Genomic DNA, 26851 nt, shown 5'->3' with positions numbered 1-26851 from the left:
TGAGACTCTTATTATCTATCTTTCCTTGGCCAGAGAAAAAAAATAATTAAGCTAATTAAATATCTCATTTTTTTAAAAGGTCTCTTCTACCTCATTTTTTTTAAAGGTCTCTTGTTTCTGGGATTCAAATAAGCCTTTATTTCAAGCATTTATAATTTTTAAAGAATTTAGTCATTCTTATCTGATTTAACCTTCTTAACAACCTGTAAGGTCTATAACACAGGTGTTATCTCTCCCACTGATTGTACTTTAGGGTAAAATTTAACATAAGACAGGAGTTTGTGTCACTATGTTAGTAAAGCACTTGAATGCTTCTTTTGCTTAGCTATCCCACAGATAGGAAGCCAAGTACGGGTGGTCAAACTTGCAGAATAAAATAATAATAAACAAAATGTGGAATGTAAATAACACATTTCTTTAGGGATGAAGAATAATGTACTTCTGAAATAAACTGCAAATACTCCTTCATTTCTTAAGTGGTTTTAGCTATATAGCAACCTAAAAACCACATTTTAAAGTAGGCATAAAATAAATCAGGGAAAGTTAAGTATAGGAGTTGACAATTAGGAACAGGAGTTAATTTTGAACTAAAACTTTAAAAATTTTTCCTCTACTGCAGGAGTAATTTATGAGAAAAACAGCTGTTATTCTGGAGTATACCAGATATTATTTTAGAAGAAGGAAAAATAAGAAGTCCTCTCAAGTCCTCTACTTAAAAACTCTGAACCTGGGGCGCCTGGGTGGTGGCTCAATGGGTTAAAGCCTCTGCCTTCGGCTCAGGTCGTGGTCCCAGGGTCCTGTGATCAAGCTCCGCATCCAGCTCTCTGCTTGGCAGGGAGCCTGCTTCCTCCTCTCTCTCTCTGCTGCCTCTCTGCCTACTTGTGATCTCTGTCTGTCAAATGAATAAATAAAATCTTGAAAAAAAAAAAAAAAGAACTCTGAACCTTATTAACTTTCACAGTTAACAAAGCACTCTCCTTAAGCAAGCTGATAAGGCATGGGCATTTGGTTTTTGGGTATTCTTGTATTCTTTGTGGCTCCCATGCTTACCTTGTATTTTGAGGTGTTTTATAAATATTTTAAAAAGCACACTATAGCCAGTAAGTGTAACAATAATTAGCCTATAAACTAGTAATATACAACTATCCAGAAAAACAAAAATTTAAAAATGATGAGAGAATGTTCAATGTTGGAAAGCATTTTAAAAATCAAGGGTTTAGGGTGCCTGTGTGGCTCAGTTGGTTAAGCAACTGCCTTCAGCTCAGGTCACGATCCTAGAGTCCCAGGATCAAGTCCTGCATTGGGGTCCCAGCTCCACAGGGAGTCTGCTTCTCCCTCTGACCTTCTCGCCTCTCACGCGCTCTCTCAAATAAATAAAATCTTAAAAACAAACAAACAAAACCAAGGGTTTAAAAACCAAGATGAAATTTCTTTCATAATGACAGCTGTGTGGGGTGACCTCAAGCCTTGGGTCAATGAATCGTTTACCCTGCACAGAATGTGGATATGCGCACTGGGAAGGGGCCAGGTATATTCAGGCTGCCAACGATTTCCCTATGAGACTTGATGAGTTCCAGTAAGTAAGGGTGTCAACTGCCTCAACAGGTTTCTTTACGTATATACTAAACCGATGTTATTTTGAAGAAGGTATCAATGATATACCACACCAAAGGGGTTGAAAACACTGACAAAGTCTTAAGCTACCAAGGGCAGGCCCTTAACTATTTAGTAGGAGGTATCCAGGGAATGAAAGCAGGAAATGCTGTTAAATGATCTGGCCTCACAAACCAATGGACTTAAATATTTTCTTTCCAAATCTAGGTGCTTCTGTATTAACTTTAAAACTGTATTTTAAAGATTATTTTGAGAGCAAGAGAGAGAGCACTTGTGTGTGTGTGTGTGTGTGTGTGTGTGTGTTTAAGAGGGAGAGAATCTCAAGCAGATTCCCTGCTGAGCAAGGATCCAGAGGTGAGCCTAGGTATCATAACCAGTAAGTTCATGACCTGAGCCGAAATCACCAGATGGACACTTAACCAACTGAGGCACCCAGGAGTCCCTAAAATCGTATTTTAAAATTTACATATAAGCTACTACTCAAGGGAGCCTTAATGGCTTTATTCCCATCTAGATTTTATTATAAACTGAATTTATCCTTTATAGTTGATAATTTTTTATCCTACCATTTTTATGAAATATTCTATGAAAAGTCTTTACATCAGAGCCCTTAAATCTCTAAAAAATGATTATATCTCTAGGATAGGTTTTAACTAACAAAGACTGCGGTCTTGGAAATTTGTATCAGGGAAGATGGAGTTGGATATAGACAATTAAGCAGTTAAAACAAACTGATACGGAGTTTCCAGGAACATACAGCAAGGATGTCAAACTAAGTTTGGGCTCATGATCAACCGGGTAGGGAAGGCTCTGGGATATTCACATGCTAAAGTAATATACAATGTCAGACACACAGATGAGTAAGAGTTAAAGAGGTCAGAAAGAGTGAAGGTGGTTCCAAGGAAGAGAAAGAACACGTTCAAAAATCTAGAATCAAGAGTGAGATCAGTAAGGCTGATAATGTGGTAACAGTCTGCAAGCCGTGCTCAAGCAAGGGCATACTCTGTGGAGTAATTCAAACTCACTAGAGTGTCTTAACCTAAGGAAAATCATGATTAAACTTCTATTTTTAGAAGCACTACTTTAGCTCCAGTGTAAAGAATATCTGGAAAGGTAAGACTAAGACAGGCAGGAAGATCATACAGATAAAGCAGAGATTATGTTTCTAATCCAGGCAACACATAATGATATTCTGAACTGAGATAATTCCAATGGGGATGGAGAGATGAGAAGAGAAGTATGAGATGGTTAGAGGGTCGAACCAATGGTGCGTGTGTGTGTGTGGGAAGGGGGGCATGGCAGCACAATATTCTAAATATTCATGATATCGAGTCTAAACCACAGTTTAATAGTTCCCCATTGCCTTACATTAATTTTTTGCTTTTATGAAGAATACTGTTATAAATTACTTTCCTGATTGGGGATTACCTCTTTGGAATAAACTAAGAAGAACTGCATTTATTCATTTACTGCACCACTTCATGCCAGAGGCTGCGTACCCTATTAAACTGTGTCCTGAAAAGGCTTTTGCAATGTCCATGGTTACAAAGGTATGGGTATTCATTTTATCACCTTTTCAATAACTTGATTTAAAAAAAAAAAGAAAGAAAAAAAAAAGAAAAGAAAAAGAAAAACTCAAACAAAATAATTGCTAACCAAATGGGAACAATGTCACTGATTCCTTAAATGGAAGCTCAAATTGGGCTTTTTCCCAGGCATCTTCCAGGAAGAGCTGTGGTTTTCCCACTTTTATTTCCCCACGAAAACGGAGTAACTGCCAGGATTGTATTAATATGCTAGAGTTCACTAAAAAGCTATGTGCATGGTAAAACGATGATCTTTGTGCCTGGTGGCTCTCACCTGACAAGCTAGACCAGTAACCACAAAGATCACAGGGTACAAGCATGGCTTGTACTTTGACTGTTTTAATGCTTCTTACTGCTTTTATGTATTTTATATACATATGTACATATAACATACATGCGTATGTGTAAAAAGTACGATGTATACATATCTATATGTATAGTTTTTAAAAGTTACTTGTACTTTCACAGTTTATTTCTTTTTATCACAGAGAATATCCAACATATATAAAATGAGCAAACTCTTAAATGTTTTGCATTCTAGTGACAGATCTTATACTGAAAATACTTCAAATTTATAAAAATTAGTAGCTAAAATGGGGTTTGTTAACAGAAGGATACTTTAGAAACTGCTGTAATGCATTTTTTAAATTTAGGAACACTAGGGCGCCTGGGTGGCTCAGTGGGTTGAATGAAGCCTCTGCCTTCGGCTCAGGTCGTGATTGCAGGGTCCTGGGATTGAGCCCCAACTTGGGTTCTCTGCTCAGTGGGGAGCCTGTTCCCCCCTCTCTCTGCCTGCCTCTCTGCCTACTTGTGATCGCTGTCAAATAGCTAAAATCTTTTAAATAAATAAATAAATTTAGGGACACCTTAAAAATATTAAGTTGCATGGTTGGAGGACATTTTAATTGGCTTATAACTATAATCATTACCAAATCTAACACTCACTACTTGGTTTTTAAACCACAGTAGAAATAGTCTTCTGCTCTGGCAAGTTCTAGTACTTCAGTACTGTATGATGATTAGGAGTGGTGGCATAATTCTTACCACCAGCATCAACATACAAACACAGGTATTTTTCTAACAGACAAGTTTTCATGATAAGTAATGGAATTAGAAAGCAATAAATCAGAGAACAACATATTCACTGCCTAGCCACTATTAGCTGAAATGTCAATGATGTTCCCCAGGTAAGCAGCTTTTTGATGGGATGGTTGGTGCTTTAAATATTTGGCATGAAGATTTAAGAAACAATTTGCCGGTGATATGAAGAAAGGCATTACCTCTGATTCCAGAGTTAGAAGCAATTCAACTCTGGATTTATCCTATTATAATTTGGTTTTACAGTACTGGATTTACAGCTTTTTCAAAAATTTCTGCTTACTGAAATTCCTATAGGAAGAAACAGCTTTATTAATGTGTGTTTCAAACTCCTAAATTTTCCATGAAAAACTTTATAAAGCAAAAGATGTTTACAAACCATGTCTTGATTGCATTTAATAAGGAAATACTTCTTCATTTGTGGCGGAACAGACTCAATACTTTAATTTCACAACAGTAACAAAAACTATGCTAGTATGTTCCCAGTACATATGAAACACTAATAAATAGTTGTTCAATGAATACAGGCAGATGGTTGAAACAGTAGCATGTTAAATTAAAACAGAACTTTTCTTTAAGAAGTTACGAATAACAAAGCAAAACACTGCTACATGTTAATTTACAGTCATGTAAAAAATTTGACAAATACTATGTAGTATTTTTAGAGAACACATTTCCTATTTGCTAGTGTTTCACTGGCAATTTTAAATTATTCTAAATGCTGGTATACTAGGAGAAATCTTTCTTGTGGCTTCTGCCAGGCCTTTTCCCATCTTAGCTTCTACTGCTAAACAAATAAACAAGGGGTGTTCTGGGAATTGCAAGGTATTTTATACTGGGGGAGGGTAAGGAAGAAATAACATGAAACAAATCTGGAAAGGTAGATATGCACCAGGTGAAGATGGGCTACAAATGCTGTGCTAACTAGTTTTCATTTTACCAGGCAAGGACAGAAAGACATGAAAATCTGAAATAGGAAACATGATGATACTTCAAATATATACTGAAAAGATAACTCTGGGGGTACCTGGGTGGCTCAGTTGGTTAAGTGTCTGCTTTTGGCTCAGGTCATGATCCCAGGAGCCTGGGACTGAGCTCCACATCAGGCTCTCTGCTCAGCAGGGAGCATCCTTCTCCCTTCTCCCTCTGCCTGGTGCTCCCCCTGCTTGTGCTGTCAAATAAATAAAATCTTTAAAAAATAAAAATAAAAAAGGTAACTGGCTGCAACTAGGAAGGAGCACCAATTGACCTAGTACAATAGCGAGCACGGAAATGAAGAGCCAGGTGCTACTAAGAGAAAGAAATCAGAACTGGATGAAATGGATGGGAAAGAGCAGGAGCAGAGGGGAAACAGTGGTGCAGTTAAGGATATATGACTCGTAGGCAAGGGTTGTCATTCACGAAGAGAAAACAATGGAGGAAATGCTGCACGAGAAGGGCAGGGAAGGATGTGATGTTAGTTTGGGAAGGGTTATGTTTGAGATTGTATAAATCATCCAAAGGAGGTGCTGAATGAATTGGGGAGCTGCGGGGCTGAGATGAGAAGCATACTGAAGAACGATCACGACGGCAGTGGTCCCTAGAGATAGATTATGGATAAGAATGCCCAGAAAGAACAAACTGGAGTGCAAAAAGATCACTCTGGAAAGCATCTACCTCCAGTAACAGCATGACATTTCTGAAAAGCAAGCATCAGTGACTAAATAAGTAATTAATTTTGCCCTCCTCTCATTTTTATATTACTAAATCTCTTATCTCCATATGTACCAAAGTCTTGGTTTCTAGGCTGGTATATAGCAGTCTCTCAAATAGAAGTTTGTGAGTGAATTGCTTTTGACAGTCATTAAGTGAGTTTTTTAATCTCTACAAGTATGTTGTAATTCCACAGATGCTAAATTCAGTAATCAAAGTCTTTAAGACTTCACAAGCAAATACATGAAATAAATAAATATGAAGAAAGCTTAATTTATGAGTCTGTTAACTTGCTCAGAGATACATTCTACAAAGAGGTTTAACAAAAATAAGTTGATGTCATATCGTTTTAAAGGCATAACTTTAAAAACAACTCACTCTATTATTTTATATTTGATGCACACATTAAAAATTAATTTTTTCCCCACAAAGGTATTAAAAGAATAAAATACCCGTCTACTTATACAAATACGCAATACAGGCTTCAGAGTAATGCCCATAAAGGAGAAGTCTTATTATTATTGTCACTTCTGAAATCAAATTTTAAAAATTTAGTTATCAAAAACACAGGAGAAATCAAGCTATTTATGACAAGTTACCAAATTAAGTTTACCTGAAACTATATTAAAATGCTCATCTGACTCTTTAAAATACCATTAAATCTCACAATGGTAATATCTGAATAATTTTACTTACATAAAATAGTTAAACATTTGAAGTGTTGTCAAAAAAATTAGATATAAGGGTTTAAAAATACAAGTTAATTAAAGGGTATTTGAATTTCTTAACTTTTTTGCCAAGTCAACTTCAATGTGCATTAACAGAAAATGAATGGAATACAAATGCTTCACCTATATATAAGGAACATGATGCTACTTACCAACCATCAGAAGGGCATGCAAACAAATTAAAGGGATGTATGAAAATAATTGAACTAAAGAAGATACACTGAGAAATCACTCACCTATTTTTCTATTAAATAATTTTATGTCTTTAATAAAAAAAATCAATATATAGTAAATTAATTTTAGAATATCTGTGTAGAATACCATACATTTAGTAAGGGAGAAAACAAACAAACAAACAAACAACTAAAATGCATTATCCCAGCCAGTGTTTTTAGTTATGAGATAGAAACATTAACAGTTAAGAATACATAGGTACTAATAAGTGTAAAATGTTACATAATAAATTCAACATGCAAATTCTGAGGGATGCATGGAATGTAAGGTTAAAATGAAAGGAACTTTTATATAAACTACAAAAATATTTACTAGAGAATAAACACATACTACCCTATTATCTTACCCCAAGAATCTGTTCTATACTTGCAACACCTTAAATTTAGAGTTATAAGCTATCTAAACTGTCAACCACATTTCTTGTGTTAGGGAAGCCATTCTTTAATGAATCCTTGTAATAACAAAAAGGATGTTTTTCGCAGACTCTATTTCCGAGGGCTTGTTCACACATACAAGACATATCTTACTATTATTGTCAAGTAGCTCCAAGTTTGGGGAAAAGGCCTCTGTTCATTTAAAAGAATGCTGACCCACTTCCAGACACATGATGGCTGGACAGACAGTAAAGAGATTTCAACACAGCTCCTCAGTGATTTATGACTGTGATTGAAGTCCTACAACCTGTATCATGTCACACTTCTTAATCTGTCCATATGGATTGCTATCCAAAGATACAGTATTTTCAATTATTCGTGAAAATTCTAGTTGGAATAGGCTCCTGTGGCTGCTCTAATGCAGAATCTGGGGTAGGGTATAGAAAGATACTGATGTGGAATCCAGTTCAATTTTGTTTAGCGTTGTCCCTCTCTGTAAGAAGCAGTTAACCACATTTCATCTTCTGCAAGCACCTCCCCCTCATGTTTCCTAAAGCAGTGCACACTGACTGATGCATCAGAGCATCTCACAGAGAGCATGCAGTGTGTTAGGCTGCTCTGATTCCAGTCTTAGATCTCTGACAAGGACTTCTCTAATGATCTCTGTAGGCTAAATTTAAATGAGATTTCTGACAGTCTTCTCTGTCGCTGGGTCAAGGTTTATTAATTTATTAAGGCTGAATGGTAATCTTAGAAATACAGGATTTTAATCAGAGTACTTTGATATGTAAATATAATTTAAGAAGATTACTATATAAACAAAAATATATTTGTCATATCTTAAAAAAATACTCATTTTGTACTTTATTTGAATTAAACAATCATTCTGCATACCTGTATCTCCTTGTAAAACATTACTGAAACCTCCACCTACATTTTCAGGGCAGTAAGATTTGCAACAAGAATATTTTTTTCCTTCCTTACAAAAGTAAAGTAGCTTGAAAATGTTAACAGAGACTACCCCAAAGACCTGATTTATTGTGTGAAAATATGTTAGTCTCAAAATTTTAAATACTTAAATTTCACTAAGTTTTTTTCTGGAGGGCAGATATAAAACACTAATGCAAGAACTATTATTATTACTGATATCTTGAGAACAGGAGAGGTCATACAAGCCTAAGTGATGTTCACCACCATAGGCATTTGAAGGAGCATTTTCTACTAAAAAGTGATTTATACTAAGACCTAGTTCTTTTGAAAGATATGAGAGACTGAAGGTCTCTCTGAAAAGTATTTACATGCAAACTAAATAATCCAGCTTGTAAGTCTGAGTACCTTGTTTTCCAAAAAAGCTTTAAATGTTCATCTTACTTTTAAGACAAATGCAGCATGTGTAAAGATATACATTTATTACATGCACTGAGAAAAATTAAAGTTAATATCAGGTCAGTGCTTATTAAAACAAAACAATAATTTTAAGGGAGTTATTTGAAGATCTATTTAACTTAGGAGGGAAAATTTATGTCTCTAGTTTTCATCTTCCTTTTCCTCCACCAATCTGGAACAAAATACCTTTCCTTAAATGTGCTTACTGTACTTATTTAGTGAATAAGCAAGCCTTAATAAGTGGATCGACTGCATGAGAGCATGGATCAACTCATTCTCATTAAGAACTTAAGAAGCTATCAGCCTTCTATACAGTCCTGCCTGTATGAGAGGAAGCGAGGACTGGCTCCTTTCAAACCTGTAATTTATGAGTTTATTCAAACCTGCCAAATTGCTTTAAGTAAACGCCTTTCACATTTGAAAATTCCCATGGCAACTCATTTTAGTTTGGCAGACAAGCAGACCCAAATTCAATCCTTTTATCCTGCAGCTAAACCATTACAATAGTAATTCTGCTCTGACACTCTGAAGAGACTGCTAATTACTGTACTCTGGGTCCCTAGACAGATTTCCCATTCAGATTAAAACGGTTGTGCATGGGAGAAAACAGTAGCAACACCTTTTTTTACATGAGAGAGATGCTCTCTCATACTACAGCTCTATCACAGGCCAAGTGCATCACAGGGAGATGTCTTTTAATACCTTACCTTCTCTCCCAGGAAAATGAAAAGGAGAACAAGAATACCACAGACTTGAATGGTTTACACCATGGTCAAGAACTATAAGTAATACTATCAGTTCATTAACAACCCAGTTAAAAACCCTGAACTCCAAGATAAGACTACTCCATCTCCAGAGTCACTATCTCTCTTCATTTATTTTCAGGTTATAATTAATACACAGTTAACTATGAGCCAAATGCATATAGCATTAGAAAGAAGAGAATCTTTGGGTAACATGAAAAGAAAACTTTTAAAAAATTCTGTGGTGGATCCTTTTTTCCTACCACTCTCCCAAATTTTGAGAGCATCTGTAGTTTTTTTAATTCATGACACTGAATTAAAATTACTTAATTATTTTTCCAATGTCATAATACTCCTTGAAATAACTAGAAGCAACTTTAAATTTCAAAATCCTCATCTAGAAATTCGTCAGAATCTATTAAGTACTAGATCAATTATTACTGAGCTCTACATATATAAATGGTTTCATGAAGGAATAAGCTGTAATATCCAAAATTGATTCATGTTCATTCTCAAATACATATAAGCAAACTTAAAGAAAAAATAAAAGAACAAAACAGATTTGATTACCCCCACAATAAAGTTAAAAAGTGAAATGAATACTTTATGACTTGTTTGGGACTGGTGGCATCGTGGTATGTCAAAGTCTGTCTTAAATTATGAGACGATGTAAACTTCAGCTGCCTAGCAACACTATTTCTCTAATACACAGGTTGGTGCTGCTCATTTAGTTTGGTCCTTCCATTTAGTACTCTACACCTCCTTAAGAGAAATCTTTACCTCTGCTCCTATTAATTATAGTGAGAAAGAGGGTTATTTGGCCATATATCCCTTACCTCTACTTTCTCAGTCTTCATATCAACATAAGTCCAGCATAATATCTCCCCCACTTCCACTATTCTAGTGTTTTTGAGGTTCCTTAGGAGAGGATTAGATACGTATTTCTGTAAGGACTTAGCTAATGATGAGAAATAGTATTTATTATTTTACAACTAACTGGAACGAGAATTAATTGCAAGAGGGATGGTATCTGATCAGCTGAGATGATAGATGCATTCCCACAGCGAGTGACTGAGGGACTATAGTGAGGGAGTGAGTGAATGAAACAGAGTCAGGGGTGGGGGAGAAAGACAGAAAAGAGAGGGGGAGAGAGAAAGTAGGAGGGAGGGGGTAGAGAATGGGAGAAAGAGAGAAAGGAAGAAAGATGGCAGGGGAGGCAGGAGAAAGATGGGAGAGGAGAAGGGGGATGGAAAGATAGAGAAGGAGAGATGGAGAGGAAGGAGGGGGAGAGAGAAAAAGATGAGGGGGAGAAAGAGAGGAGAAGGGAGGAAGGGGAAGCAGACTTTTATACATGATGTTACTTTTTAGTAACATTAATATATGGTTTCATAATCATCTTACTATCACCATAATCAAAAGCCTATAAAGTAAAATTGTGGATTAGCAATGACGGTATATTTTGTAGGTGAGGAACAGAATTTCTTTTTGTGTAGTGCCTTCTGTGACCAGAAATTGTCAGAGCCAATGATGTAGTTGAGGTAACCAGTCCATACAATATATATTAAAAAAAAAAAAAAAAAGTCTTGTAATCCCATATAACTAAAATAGTAATTTTTTGCCTACACAAAGTCATTCTAAGGCAAATGAGCAAAAAATAATAATAGCCCAATTTTATAAATAAGGAAATAAAAGCTCCAAGTTTAAGTGACAGTCCCTGACCATGCATGATTTGTCCAAACATACTACTGCATTTGTCACTATTTTTTGACCTGGCACAAAAACACACGGATATTGTCTCTAGAGTCCTGTGTCTTAAAGTTCCAGATCAAGCCTCACCTACCGAAGTGAAGTCTTCTTCCCTAAGCACCCAGTCCATGGTGACACCTTCTTTTAAATTCAGTTAACATCTTCTCTAACACTGACTGCCACCTAGGTACTGATCGGTACCATCTCTCTAGAAAAGGTGTTGCAAGAAGTTAACTGGCGTTTTTTGAGGAAAAAAACAAAGATTTCAAAATTAAAGCAAGGAGAAAATTGTCGTCATATAAAATGTAGAATGACATCTTTAAATGATGCTAAAACCCTGTTCATATAGGCTGTGTAAGCTATTCATTCATACACACATACACATATACATACATGTAACCATGTGCAGATAGCAAATTAGTTTGCTATTTCAGTGTTTTCAAGGACAGTATATTACTCTGCATACTTTCACAATGAATGAACATTTTTACCCATCTCGTTCAGTAGTTCACAAAAGTAGGGAAAATGGGTAAGAACAGGAGAAACCCGAACATTTTCAATCACCTTCATCTAAACATTTATAGAACATATACTCAACTACTGCAAAATAAACATGTTTTTAAGTGTATGTGGAATATTCATAACATATGCTGGACTATAAAAAGTCTTAATTAGATTCAAAAAGACTAAAGTCTTACAGAATACAATCTCTAAGAAAAAAAATTACATTAGAAATCAGTCACAGTAATAAGATAAATGGAAAAGATATCTGGAAACATAGGAAAATAACCAGTAGGTCAAATTAGAAATTATAAAGGAAATTTTAAAATATTTTGAACTGAATGGTAATGAAAATACAACATAACATTATTTTCTGGAAGCAGCTAAAGCATTAGAGAGAGAAATTTCTATCTTTAAGACAGAAGAAAGTAGACTAGAGAAAAATCAACAAAACCAAAAGTTGGTTCTTAGAAAGTATCAATAGAATTAATAAAGCTCTCTCCAGAGGTAGGCTGATCAAGAAATTAAGAAAGTCGTCACAAATTGCTAATGTCATGAATAAAAGAAAGAACAATGCCACAGATCCTAGAGACCTTAAAAAGGTAAAAAGGGAACTTCATAACAAAAACTTAGATGACAAAGATAAACTCCTTGAAAAATATAAAAACAAGAAAGAAAAAACCTGACAAGTTTCATATTTATGAATAAAAGTGTATTTGTAATTAAAAGCCTTCCCACAAAATGAAGAAAAATAAAAGCCACAGAGTAGAATAATTGACCAAGAATTTAATCTCAAATTATATAAAAAATTGTTAGAAGGGCGGGGGCGGGGGGGGGAGGACAAATCAATAAAAAGACAGAAGGTTTAAATGGATACTTCACCAGAGAAGATACATGAATTGTCAAGAAGAACATGGAAAGATGCTTGAGATCATTTGTCTCTGGAGAAATAAAAATGAAAATTATAACAGGTGAAAGGATAAACTGGCTTATCTACTCAATGAAATACTAATTATCAACAAAAAGGTAGAGACCACTGATATATGCAACAGTACAGAGGAACTTCCAAAGACTTTCACACCATGCTACATTGAAAAAAGGCAGGCATAAAAATTTTTTCATTTATATGAAATATAATAAATGCGACACTGGGTCCAATAAAGTTGAACTCATATAACCGAGGAGTAGAATAGTGGCTGCAAAGAGCTGGGGGGTGGGAGAAATGGGGAGATGTTCATCAAAGGGTACAAACCTTCAGCAGTAAGTTCTACAGAACTTATGTACAGCATGGTGACCGCCATTAACTTTACTATTTACTTATAATTTGCTGAGAGGAGATCTTAAGTGTTCTTACCGCACACACAAAAATAAATATGAGGTGAGGGATGTGTTATAATTACTGTGATAACCATTTCACTATGTATATGTATACTGAATCATCATGCACACTTTAAAAAAACCACACTGTACAACCTAAATATATGTAATTTTTATTGTTCGATCATAAGTCAATAAAGTTGGGGAAAATAAAGTTTTGAGATCATTAAAAGGCAACCCAGTGGTTGCCTGGAGGCAGCAACAGGAAGTAGTAAATTGATGCAAAGGGGTGAAGGCAATCATGACTGTGGTATACAGTTGTCAAAACTCTTAACTGTATACTTCAAATGAATATGTTTTAATTTATGTGTAATAAGGAATGGGAAAAAAAAAAAACCTTAAGTTCCTTTCCTTCGAGTCTTCAAAATGATTATTCTTCAGCATTGAAAAACCACTCAACTATATTTAAATCGGACCCACGAACTACCATATTATTTCTTAAACATGCATCTCTAGAACACTAGATGTGAATGCACTCCCAGAAAAAAAAAAAAAAAAAAAAAAAAAGATGGTCCATTAAATTTGGAAATGGTTCCTACCAGTGCTTCACAACACTTACTAGCATATTAAAGGCTTCCTTTACCTGGAATCCCTATGAAAAGTGTCTCATGGAATACAGTTAGGGAAATAGCACTGCCCTGCATATTAAGGATCTTGCCTTAAGTAATTTTCTGTATCCTAGTGCCATAGAACACAGTCAACCTGGAAGAAGTATTTGTTAATCTGAAAAGAATACTAGGACAGCTGCACTTGGGCAGCCAACTATTACCTCAAACTTATGAGGTACAAAACTGAGCTCCTGAAAATCTCTTCCAAGTCTGTTCCTACACAGTCTTCTTTATCGAGGTAATACCAATACATCCTTCCAGTACTTCGGTCTACAATCCTTGCTTTCTAACATCCATAGATAATCCATTAGCAAAACTGCAAGCTTCACTTTAAAAATATGCTCAGAATCAGACCATGCTTCACTTCTATAGCTATCTTGGCCCAACTCATCACTACCTCTCATGTGGATTAATTCAACAATCCATGAATTGACAAGCTTTTTCTGTACGAGACAGACAATAAATGCCTTTTCTGGGTATGTGATCTCTACTGCAGTTACTCAACTTACTACTGAAGTGCAAAAGCAGCCACAGACAATATACTAATGAGTAAGCTTGGCTGTATTTCAACAAAACTTTATTTTTTAAATTGTGATATGCTAGTCACCATACATCATTAGTTTTTGATGTGGTGTTCCAAGATTCACTGTTTAACACCCAGTGCTCCACGCAATACATGCCCTCCTTAATACCCACCACAAGGCTAACCCATCCCTCCACCCTCTCCCCTCTAAAACCCTCAGTTTGTTTCTCAGAGTCCACAGTCTTTCATGATTTCTCTCCCCTCCAATTTCTCCCCCTTGACTTTTCCTTCCTTTTCCTAGTGTCCTCCAAGTTATTCCACAAGTAAGTGAAACCATGTGATAACTGACTTTCTCTACTTGACTTATGTCACTCAGCATAATCTTCTCCAGTCCCATCCATATTGATGCAGAAGTTGGGTATTCCTCCTTTCTGGTGGCTGAGTAATATTCCATTGTATATACGGACCACATCTTTATCTATTCATCTGCTGAAGGGCATCTCAGCTCTTTCCACAGTTTGGCTATTGGGGAATTGCTGCTATTAACACTGGGGTACATATGGCCCTTCTTTTCTCTACATCTGTATCTCTGGGGTAAATACCCAGTCGTGCAATTGCTGGGTCATAGGGTAGCTCTATTCTAAATTTTTTGAGGAATCTCCCCACTGTTTTCCAAAGTGGCTGCACCAACTTGCATTCCCAACAGTCAAGGAAACTTTTAAATGGATAATAAAAATTGAATTTTATACAATTTTCACATTTCATGAAGTATTCTCCTTCTGGTTTTCCCCCAGCTGTTAAAAAATACAAACACCATTCTTAGCTCATGAGTTATTCAAATGCAGGTGGGAGGATGGATTTGGCCCATAGGCCAAAATTTGCAGGCTCCTATGAGAGCTTCCTTTCTTCTACTCTTTTACTCTTTCCTTTGTTTTAAACAGAGCAGGTCAAGTAATCTTGAAAGATACTAATCAGATATTGTCATTTCCTCTCTCTTCAAAGCCTTCCAATGGTTTTACCCATCCTAGACTAAAAGCTTGAATCCTTAAAATAGTAGACAATAACTAATCTATGACCTATGCTCATGTCCTAATACGTACATGAGCATATCAAAACCAAATTAATTATGAACAGGTTTATTGTTTTATAAAAGGCAAAAATGAACTGGAAACTTATAACATATTACAATATCACTATAGTAATTATAAAGGAAAATGAAACATCTGATGATAGAATTGGTAAATGAGTAATTTAACACACAAGTTTTCTCTAAGAATCAAATATATGTTAAAGTGATTTGAAAATATATAAAGTAAGAAGTCATTATTTCATATTTCACAGAATCCTATATACTTATATATGCATATTAGGTAAATCCTAAGACTATAAGAAGAAATTCAGCCAAGAAATTTAATAGCCCAGTTTACTTTGAAGGGATCATAGAAAAAGTGTGAGAATTTACAATGTGTGTAAGAATAAGCATTAAAATGTCACCTGAAGAAAGCTTCCTAATTATAATAAAGTTCAACATATATGTTTAAAAGCCTAAGGTTTACATATGTAAGAACTAAATAATCTACTTAAAATATAATTTAACTACAAAATAATTCATCATAAAAACTATATTAAATTAGTAACTACCATACAATTTCAGTTGAAGATCCAAAAATTTGTAGAAAAGCAAGTAATATTGCCACTTTGCAGTAAGTTCTACCACCAAACAAAAACAATCAACAACCTGTCTTAAAAAATATTAAGCAAAAATTAGTAAATTAACCATATGTAAAATTCCATATCAAGAACACTAGTTTTTTCTCTACTCAGTTAACTTATATAATAAAGCAGTTATATAAAACCAGAAATCACAAATCCCTAAATAATCCCATAACACTAATTTCCTTATAGGGTATACTTAAAATAAGAAGGATATCACTGTATCAAAGCGTGTCACACACACAGTTTCTTCCTATAAAACCTTTCCTTAACATTCTACCTGCACATTTAGCAAAATTCTACTAGTCAGTTTGAGGATCTCCTCATAATCTGTAGAAAAAGTGATTTTTTTTTTTTTTCTTTGCTCCTGGTCATTTCCTTCAACTCCATCCTTGTACTTCAAAATTCTTTCTCCCATTTACAAAATAACTTAGAAAGAAAATAATAATATATGTGGAAATTAAACTTTATAGTCACATGGAGCTTTCCAAAATCCTAAAATTATTTCATTAACATTTTTCTTCTTTGACTTTACGTGTTTTCATAACTACCTGTTTACAAATGAGTCACCCGCACCACACAACAGAGTTTCATACCAAATAGCAGCTCACTTGAAGCCAATATAGAGCTTGAATTTTATTCTAATTGAAAGGGCAAGTCATGTCTTTAATATGATTTACGGATGTTTTTAAAATCACTCTTACTAACTTATGAGAGAATTAAATGGAGTAAAACTAACAGTGGGAAGAAAGATTACTTCAACTGGGTGGCAGGAATACATGTGCTCAAGAAATACTCTGAAGGTAGATTTATATTTGTATTTATTTATATATATATTTTTATATTTATATACATATATATATTTTATACAAAAAATATATTTATATTATAGTCAGCAAAATTAGGACACTGTTCTATAATCTTTTTATCAGTGAGTATAGTTTAAATTTTCACAAAATGTCACACTGTGATTCTAACAGCATACTGAAGACCTCAAAAATCTGAAGGAGTATAGTTCAGGTTTATGAAAGTTGAGGATTCAAACAACAGAACAGACTAAAAATAAAAAGATGTATTTAGTAGGTATTTGGTGGTAACAGACTTACTCTTGTCAGATAAAAACTTTATATATAACGAGAGAAATTATTCTTCCCTAATTATGCATGGTATGATTTGTGATTTAAGAAACAAAAGAGATTTAAATAAAAAGACCATTAAAATCAAAGAAACATCTGAAATAAAAATGGTATTTTTCCAAAGTAAACAAGTTCCCTAGGTAAAATGCTATCAGATTCTACTAATGAACTAAGTATGAGTCACCAACTTTTTTTTTTTTTAAAGATTTTATTTATTTATTTCACAGACAGAGATCACAAGTAGGCAGAGAAGCAGGCAGAGAGAGAAGGGGAAGCAGGCTCCCTGCTGAGCAGAGAGCCCCATGTGGGGCTCAGTCCCAGGACCCTGAGATCATGACCTGAGCTGAAGGCAGAGGCTTTAACCCACTGAGCTACCCAGGCGCCCCTCATCTCAACTCTTTGCCTTTGCAATGAAATAAGAATTTTAAACTATTTCCTGAAAAAAAAAAAATATTACCAAGTACTCTAATGACGCTAAGATTTCTCTGAGTCCATGTGCTTTTTAAAAAATTGAGGGGGGTGGTGAGGACCTACTTCATAAGGTTGTTTTGAAACCCAATTTGAATTTGAAGGGTTTGAACCCTTTAGTAAACCCTGGTTTACTAAACAGTTAGTTGCATGTAGTGTTATGTGAATTAATGGGGACACATTAAAATCACCCAAATCTTTGGAAAATTAGAACCCTGTCACACTGAGTACAGGTACAGTCTTTACCCAGACTTATTAAATCTTAGAAATCAGCAGATGCGGGATACAAAATCAATTATTCATTACATTTAATTATGAAAGTTCAGATAAAGCAAAAAGTCTCTCCTCTCCATTTCCTTCCTCCCCTGGGTCCCTCAAGCCAGGGATAGATCTTTTGCTATATGACATTAAACAAAATGGGCAAAAAAACCCCCATTAAAATACATGCCTATTTGTATGTCTATTTCTTCCCAAGAATCAACTTAGTCTACACGGTTAGGTAAGAAACATTTATACTGAAATAACACAAAGACAATTCCATACTTTAGCTATAGATTTATTGTGAATGAAAATGTAATCAGAATCATATTCTCCATAGAAACAATTGGAAACTAGGGACTGCGTGTACCTGTTCAAGATATGAACATAAAGGTAAAAATACATACATTTTGTTAGAAAAATATCTGTAATATCACACAGCCACTTAATATAAAAACTTTAAAAACCAAACATTTATAAGAACCATGAGAATTATTCTATTCACATTTTTTAAACTACCAGGAGAGCAAAGATTTAGGACTTTGGTCAATACCCAGGTTTCAGACTGTGCTGGGAAATAGTCATTTTCATGTAAACTGGCAGGAAAGTAAATTGGTAAATATTTTCTGGAAGGCAATTTATGAATTATGTATTAAAATTTAAAATGCCTGGGTGATTCAGTTAGGCATCTGCTTTTGGTTCAAGTTGTCATCTCAGGGTCCTGGGATCAAGCCCTGCATCAGGCTCTCTGTTCAGCGGGGAGTCTGCGTCTCCCTCTCCCTCTGCCCTGCCACCCCCACATAGTACCCTCTCTCTCAAATAAATAAAATCTTTAAAAAAAAAAAATTAAAATGCACTTACCCTTTAACCTAATAATTCTACTTCAAGAGATTTATCCTATAAGTATATATGCACAAGTTAATTACCCTGCTTACCAAATTTATGCAGCATCTTCTCAATGAAGAGAAGGAAATGGTCTACTGCTGGACATTCTGCTATTGTATGTTTAGGGAGGTGCCCTCAAAAGACCCAAGGAGCCAGTGTGGAGTGGGAAGCTGATATAGCATGGAGAAAAAGATCACAGATAGTGAAGCAATAAAAAGAACTGCAAGGCCAACAGTACTGAAAGAATCATTTACGTAAATGATAGAATCTTAGGGGAAAAAATTTCAGCTCCTTTTCCTCTTGTCCCACAGTTTCTTGAACCCAAGCCTATTAGGCTTTTAAACCCAACATTCAAGGGGCGCCTGGGTGGCTCAGCCATTAAGCGTCTACCTTCGGCTGGGGTCATGATCCCAGTGTCCTGGGATCAAACCTGCATCAGGCTCCCTGCTCTGCAGGAAGCCCGCTTCTCCCTCTCCCATTCTTCCTGCTTGTGTTCCCTCCCTCTCTCGCTGTGTCTCTGTCAAATAAATAAAATCTTAAAAAAAAAGATATAAACCCAACATTCAAGGAAAAAAAAAATCAATCGGTGAGATCATCAATGACCACTACTTGCCAAATCCAATGATTAACTCCCAATTCTTATCTTAAATGAACAACCTTGAGCAACAAACTCCTTCACCTGGCTTCCAGGACTCCCTGTTCCTGGTTTTCCTTCAACCTCAACAGCTCCTCTCCCCTGTCTCCTTTACTGGATCCTCCTCTTCTCCTAATCTCTTCGGTGAAGTACCAGGAGCTGAGTCCCCAGACTTATTCCTCACCTTTATCCAATTCTTAGATGACAGCATCTAGCCTCCTGGCTCTAAAAGCTTTGGGTATGATGACAACCTCAAAACTGACATGTTCTAGTCCCATCTTCTCAATCTGACTGTTTAACCAAACGCCCATTTAACATTCGGGATCTCAATGTTTATATTTCCAAACCCAATTTCTTGACTTCCCTCTCAAACCTGCTCCCCTAACAGTATAAACAGGAAACAAATCCAATTGCTCAGGGTAAAAACCTTGAAGTCTTCACATATACACAACACCCAATCCATTGAAATTCCTGCTAGCTTTACCTTGAAAATAAACCTCCAATCTACTACCATTTAACACCTTCAATACTAGTCCATGGCACTTTTACCTCATTTATGAAATACAAATGCTTGTGCCTTGGCATCTCTACTTTCTCCATCACCCTCAAAGTGTGTTCTCTATTCAGAACGATCCTTTAAAATACAAATTAGACTATGTTATTCCTCTCCTAAGCTCCTCCAAATAGCTTCTCATGTCAGACTAAAATCTAATATTCTTATCATGGCCTACAGGCCTCTGTAACCTGCCATCTCCCCCATTTCCTCCTATCCTTCTACCTGTTCCCTAAGCTCCTCACTGGACCCCCTATGACACACCTCAAAAATATCTCTGGGTTATCACACTTTTGTTCTCTTTGCTTGGAAACCCCTTGGATATCCAAATGATTGCACTGTATTTCAATGAGGTTGTTTTCCCAAATGTCACCTCTAAGAGGCATTCTCTAATTGTCTCATACAAAATAGTACTTCCTTAATCCACAGCTCTTGATTTCTTTATTTTCATTCACATTTTAGCACAACCTAATATAGTTTATATTTATCTTTGCTTACTGTCTGTAATCCAAGCTGCCCCATCCCCCCCAACCAGAAGGTAAGCTTCAAGATGGTAGATACTTTGCTAGTCAGCTTTATTTACTCTGTATCTTCAAGAGCTGACACAGTAAATGCACTCAATGAACAATGACTCAATGAATTCAAAGGCCCAGAAGTTAGAAAACTGACGTTTCAAGAAATCAAATAAATACAGAATGATTCCATCTATGGGTACAGTGTGGCATGTGTATGTATGTGTGTGTGCTTTATGTTTGCGGGGAGAGTGAAAAATGAAGCCTGAAAGATAACCTATGGCAAATCATGAAGTAATTGTAAAGCCATGTTAAAGAATTCTCCATTCTCCTCTTGGAGTGAGAAGGAACCAACAAGAGGCTTTTTTAAGCACGGAAAGGTTATGAATAGACTGCAATGTTTGTGAGGTCCCAAACTGCAAGCGTGGATTCTGGCTGTGGGGTTTTGGGTAACTCTAGCTTGAAGTACAAGTAAAGAAAATGAAGGCAAAAGGACATGGGCACATTTGAGGGATACAGGAAGTAAACCTGACTGAATCTGGTGTTTTTCTAGACACCTGATAACAGCTAGAGACTCCAAATCATATGCAGAATATTGAAGAAACAGGAAAGGCAAAAAAGTTCCTGTTAACGGACATGTTAAGTAAGCATTGAGAGTGAATGGTCAACAGGATTTTGAGTACCACTATTCTCAAGATAAATTCTGAGACATGAAAACCACAGAAATGCTGAGAAGAGTTTTCATGTAATATAAGAATAAATTAAGTAAGATCTATTGGCAGCTCACTGGAGGGACAAGCAGGTGAGACAAAATGTAAATGCTGATTAAGAAATGTACTGTCTTTTATGCAGTGATTCTGACAGCCCTTTGAACCAACTGAGCTGGGGCAATAATTCTTTTCTGCAATTCTGAACCTAATAAGAGGACATCTTAAATAATACATTTCAAAACAAATGCTAGTCTCCACTTCCCTTTATAACTTTTACATTAACAGGAAAAAATAAATCAGAATTAACCAATTTATATGCGAATTTATATGTGAATTCTTTTCAGAAGATCAAGATGAGTCCACATTTTCAATCCAAAAATATTGTTCTGAAAATATTTAAGCAACAATAAACTAAAGGGTTTTGTAAGGAGCTTCACAGTGAATTTTTTTATAAGGGTCAAACCAATTTACTTAAAAAGAATAATGAATTCAGAAGGAACTTGTATTTTCTCCAATTCTGAATTCATGGATTCATTTTATAATCAGCACTTGGAAAGAGCAGTGTGTAAACATATACAATCACGAAACAGTAATATTTAGACAGCATCAAAAAGCTCCAGCGAGCTTTAGTGAAACCGTCATGTGGTGGACATTATGCTAAGTGTTCTCCATGTACTACCTAACTTCACAATGACCACATGAGAGTTCAGTGATGTTCCAGTCTTAGAGATGAGAAAAGGGAGCCAGAAAGAGCCACAGAGACGGGATTCAAATCCAGAAGTCAACTCTCAAATATGATGTATTCTGTCTCCCAACAACTTAAAAGTAAAAACCCAAATCACTTGATAGTTCAGGACTGTAAAGCTTCTGTTTTGTTTAAACCTCTGCTTATTAGGGCACCATCACTAGAAATGTAGAGTAATGTTGAGTTTAATGAAAACAAATTCCCAAGCATAGGAGCCACATTACAATAAGCAGAGCTGCCAAAATGGTAAGATTAAGAAATTGCTACAAGGTTAAATCACTTTATTGAACCCATACTTGCAAGTATTTTTAGTCTAGAATTTGTAATTCTAAGAAAGTTTTATTCCTTCAGAGGTGGTAGTAACAATCCTACAAGTACTTCCATAGGAGATAGATTTATCATCAAAAGTGCTCTTTTCCTTTAAAATATAAATTGTATGAATTTTTTAAAAAGCTTCTGCCATTTTTTATCTACTACTACTTATTCTATTGTCTATTCAAAGACAACTTTAAAACCAAAATGGTCCTTTAGAAGTCATTTACTACAATTCTCATTCTGTAAACAAGGAAACAGAAATACACTAACTTTCTGAAAGACACACAGCTAGTTACTAACACAGCTTCTAAAATGATGCTCTTGCCCAGGTTAGTAACTTTTAGAACTAAAGTAGTTCACAGAATGGTTGGAATAAAATAATAGGTCAGGAAGAGTCTTATTTATCAGACAACTGATCTATTTGCTATATTAGGTGACCTTAAGTACTTAGTATTAGTGAGCTAAGCATATTCAGAGATACAGAGCAATAAAAGTAATATTAAGTAACTTTCTGATCATGGAACTAATAGTCCAATATACTTGGAAAAATGCCCTTTTCCAGACAGCTTTTCAAAACTGCACAATCATTAAGGAAAAGGAGGAAGACTATACGATTTAATAGTATACAACTAAGTATTTTAGTTCATAATTTAACCTGTTTGTTTATAAGACCTATTGAACAAAATTTAAATGAAATGTTTTTCTTCCAAGTAGTTCATTTTATCCAGTAAATGGAAAATGTTTATAGCTTGTAAATTTATTTACAGAACAGATTATCTAGGGAATAAAGAACAACCGACACCATACTCATTTATGTAAATGTCAGTAAATTTTTGTTTGATAGAATACTAGAAGTATTCCTAGTTTTTTCAACAGCAAATTAGGGTCCACACTTGTATCATTTTTACCAAAATACATATATACACACACAAACATACACACACACATTTTAAATGCCTTTGAAAATAGTAACTTATTTTTCATTTTCCATTGAAAAAGATAATACTCTGGAAGTGAGTGCAATCATCATGTCTAAACAAGGAGTTACTAAAGGGTTGTGTAGTAATGAGGAAAAGATCAAAAGGAGGGGGCTGGGGAGGGAGGGAGACAGAGGATGGAAGGGAGAGAGGATGAGAACAAAGGCGTTTGGGTCATTTCTTTATGAGAAGTCACCCTCCAAAATTACTTTCAGTATTTTATCTAAGATCCCTAAATATGAACTTTAATACTTTTTAGTATCTTAGAAAAAACATTTAATGAGTTGAAGTGTGAAAAGTGCTCCGAATGGTATCTGATGCTTCAGCAAAAGTTAGCTTTTATTTCTCTAAAAGAAAACTTTATTGTAAATTTTATCGTATCATGGGAAAATTTCACTATGGATCATGAATCTTTCTATCGGAGACAATGACATGCCAGACAGGTACTTGGAACCCACAGGCAACTCAAACAATGTGCTCCTACTAAAACAGGCCCTCCAACATAAATACTAGTTGTTTAGACTTTTCTGTATACTCGTTACCTGCTTACAGTGAGAAATTACTTCCCCCTCAAAAAAAAAAAAAAAGCTTTCATCACCTTGATAATGGACCTTTCTTACCCTTTAACAGAGTGATGCAATAAAAAGACTACCTTTGACAAGTAGGACACTAACTGAGTTTGCTCCCCTCTCAACATTTCCTTCCCCCAAAGTAAACAGGCTTTCCCATTTTAGGATTTGAGCAATGTCTTTGTTTGCCCACTATAGTGTAGTAAATGAGTTTTAAATTATTTTTATGTTTTGTGGTTAAAGGAAATTTTTAAAAAGTAAATAACCTATTCTTTGTTAATATAAACATTACAGTAATTTTAAAAAATTATATGGAAAAAGGGGTTGGGCCCCAAATCAAGATTTGGAAATTATTACTTACTGCAGGTACCAGTAATTTCTTCACTTCCTCAACGGCTCTCTTCAGTTTGATCTCTGCTCTGTTTTGAGCATCTTCCACAGTGATCAGTACATGTAAATCTTCATTGAGATGCTCCCAATTAGGCTTGCCTCTGTTCTGCTCCTCCTAAAAAATTTGCAAAACACATTACTGATTTTTCTTCTCCAAGAGAGTTTATCTTTCATAATACTAACCTGTTGCCTATTATTTAGGCTATGTTTGATCATTCTGCTATGATGATATTATAAACCTTTTTAATTATTTTCCTCGTAAAAAGGCTGGGTGTGAGACTATGGGGTCAAATGACTGTGAATTCAACAAATATTTATTGAACACCTACATGTGCCAAGCATGGAACTTAATGCTAAACTAAAGATACAATAGTAATATAATAAGCAAGGCTGTCAGATCCCCTACAGTGTTCATATGTACTAAGAAACTTATGGAGTCATCCTTGGGTGATCATGAAAAGCATATTATTTCTTCCATATTTTACTTATGGGGTAAATAGGTCATGAACGCTAACTTAAGTCAGCTGTCAAGGTCACACAGCTAAGGACATGTCAATTTAGGAGCTGAACCAACATTTTCATTCTCAAATTCAGTGATCTTTCCATTTCTGTACAACTACTTTTAATAACACTGGCTGAATCCAAGATTAGGACAGTTATTTTGCACATAGACATTATTGTGTAAGATAAATTCTGTTTAACTATATCAAGTAGTAATTATGGAAACATTTCATTATAATCATTACAAGAAATATATGTTTCCAATAGACCTTGCATTAAAAACAGTGAACTATAAGGTCACTTATTTTTATCAACTCAAAAATGCTAGTGTAACAGAAACATCAATGTTTCATTTCCTTGATGTCTTCACATCACTTAGTGAGGGATACCCCAGTTTGGAAACACAGTCAAGCTACCGGGAGGTTTTGAAGTAGGGTTGGCTACATTTTCCTTTCACCTAAGATATGATAATTTCAGAATTACTTCTTGTTTTTAGTTTTAGAGATAATATATAAACACATTTGTAAGTAATATATAATTCGTAACTAATTTTTAAAAATAAAAAATAAGAATATAAATTTATAAATAAGTAAAAAAAAAAAAGTATGTATAAAAGTACCTGTCTCAGTGCAAGATACCATACATAAGTAATAGATAATAAGTCTGGCTGTACTTTCCTCTTAAACGTCACTATTTACTAAGTTGTGAGATTCTGGGATGGAGTAACTGGGTGATGGGCGTTAAGGAGGACATGTGGATATAATGAGCACTGGGTATTATATGCAACTGATGAATCCCTGAACTCTACCTCTGAAACTAATACTACACTGTATGTTAATTAACTGGATTTAAATAAAATAAAAAAAAAATAAAATGTGAGATTCCAATCAAAGGAGATAAAAAACTGGCATAAAACTTAAATGTTTGCAGATCTCATGCTAGGGAAAATATATGGACCTTAGCCAATAAGGATGGAAATATAGTTTATGGTCAAGTATTATGTTTCTGCTGTTATTCTCTGTTAATATCATCCTAATGTTTGCTAATCTGAATGGTGCCCAAGAAAAATAGAGATCCTATTAATAAATGATGTGAATAAAAATTAAATTATCAATAAAATTTATTTTTCACTTTAAGTTGTTTTGATGTAAGTACTAATGAGGTTGTTTGGAAGTAACTATTTAATAAAAATCCTATTAAGTGTTTCCTTTTGTTTAGGGGACAGACACCATGAAAAGTAAGAAACTAGGGCATCAATGAGTTAAAATTTGAGAACCTTAGGGTTCTCTGTATGCCAAAGAACATAAAATGTATATACACATACCTCTACTGTGGCAAGGAAATCAATTTTTAAATACAGATTTTAATTTTTATGTTCAAAATGTTAATTTTCTTTTCCACCAGAATTTGTACTTTTTTTAATTTTGGTAGACAGAGCTAATAAAATGACATATTTTTTGATGAACGTAAAAAAATATGCCTATATTCGTGAATAAGAGACTTCTGCTTCCAGCCAAGATAAAAATAACATGAACAAGACTCACTCTCCTGCCTGAAACAACCAAAAAAAGGGGGGGCGGCAAACATTAGAAATGCCAGTTCTTAAGCCTCTGAATATCAGGTAATGAAGACAGTGAGGCTGAGAGATGGCAAATCAATGAAGTCAACCCCAGGATTACCTCAGGTCTCTAGCTTGGGAGTCTCCAGGCTGCAGCCCAGGGAACGGTGCCAGGCTGCCTCTCTGCGTTAGCCTGACTAACCTAAAGATCCAGGAAGACCAACTCGCTAGAGTTCAGAGAAGAGAACTAGAAAGAGCTCTACTGAAACAATTCTAGAGATCTGCACAAGGTCCACTCAAACACTCTTGAACACTAGTCAGTGCATGTGTGGGAGAGAAGATACCAGAGGCTGGAGAAAGAATCAGCCACAGGATTCAAGGCCGAAGCACTGGGTCCTCACAGACAGCCAGACTGAAAGACTTCACGATTCACGGACACTGGGTAAAACGAACAGAAGGTCTTGCCTCAGTAATGCGAAGTAATTAAACCTGGTCTGACCATGTTCTGGTACTGCCTAAATAAATCTTAAAAGCAAGACCTAAAAGGATGAAAAGTGTTTCCAACTGTCCCAGAACAAAGGCCGAGAACACTTAAAAGAATAGTAAACATCCACCCAAAAACGTAAAAGTCACACTATTTGGCATCTAATCAGAAACTGACAGGCATGCAAAGAAGCAGGAAAATGTAACATAAATAAGAAGAAAAACCAATCAATC

The 26851-nt window shown here is 35.2% G+C and overlaps 1 protein-coding gene across 7 annotated transcripts in view; it reads right to left on the bottom strand.

Moving 5' to 3' along the window:
* QKI (QKI, KH domain containing RNA binding) overlaps positions 1 to 26851 on the bottom strand; it is a 154274-nt gene that overhangs the window by 18525 nt on the left and 108898 nt on the right. For all 7 annotated transcript variants that reach the window (XR_004380253.1, XM_032837176.1, XM_032837180.1 and 4 more), the window contains exon 4: positions 24047 to 24190. Coding sequence is in view for 6 of the 7 variants with exons in the window: in XM_032837176.1 (XP_032693067.1) it covers positions 24047 to 24190 (144 nt within the window). In the remaining variant the exon portion in view is untranslated. The remainder of the gene's footprint in view (positions 1 to 24046; positions 24191 to 26851) is intronic.

Source organism: Lontra canadensis, unplaced genomic scaffold (genome assembly GCF_010015895.1).
Source record: "Lontra canadensis isolate GAN:19392208 unplaced genomic scaffold, GSC_riverotter_1.0 scaffold97, whole genome shotgun sequence".
Lineage (NCBI taxonomy): Eukaryota > Metazoa > Chordata > Mammalia > Carnivora > Mustelidae > Lontra > Lontra canadensis.
Note: the sequence above shows the minus strand (reverse complement) of the source record. Positions and strands in the feature narration are given on the sequence as shown.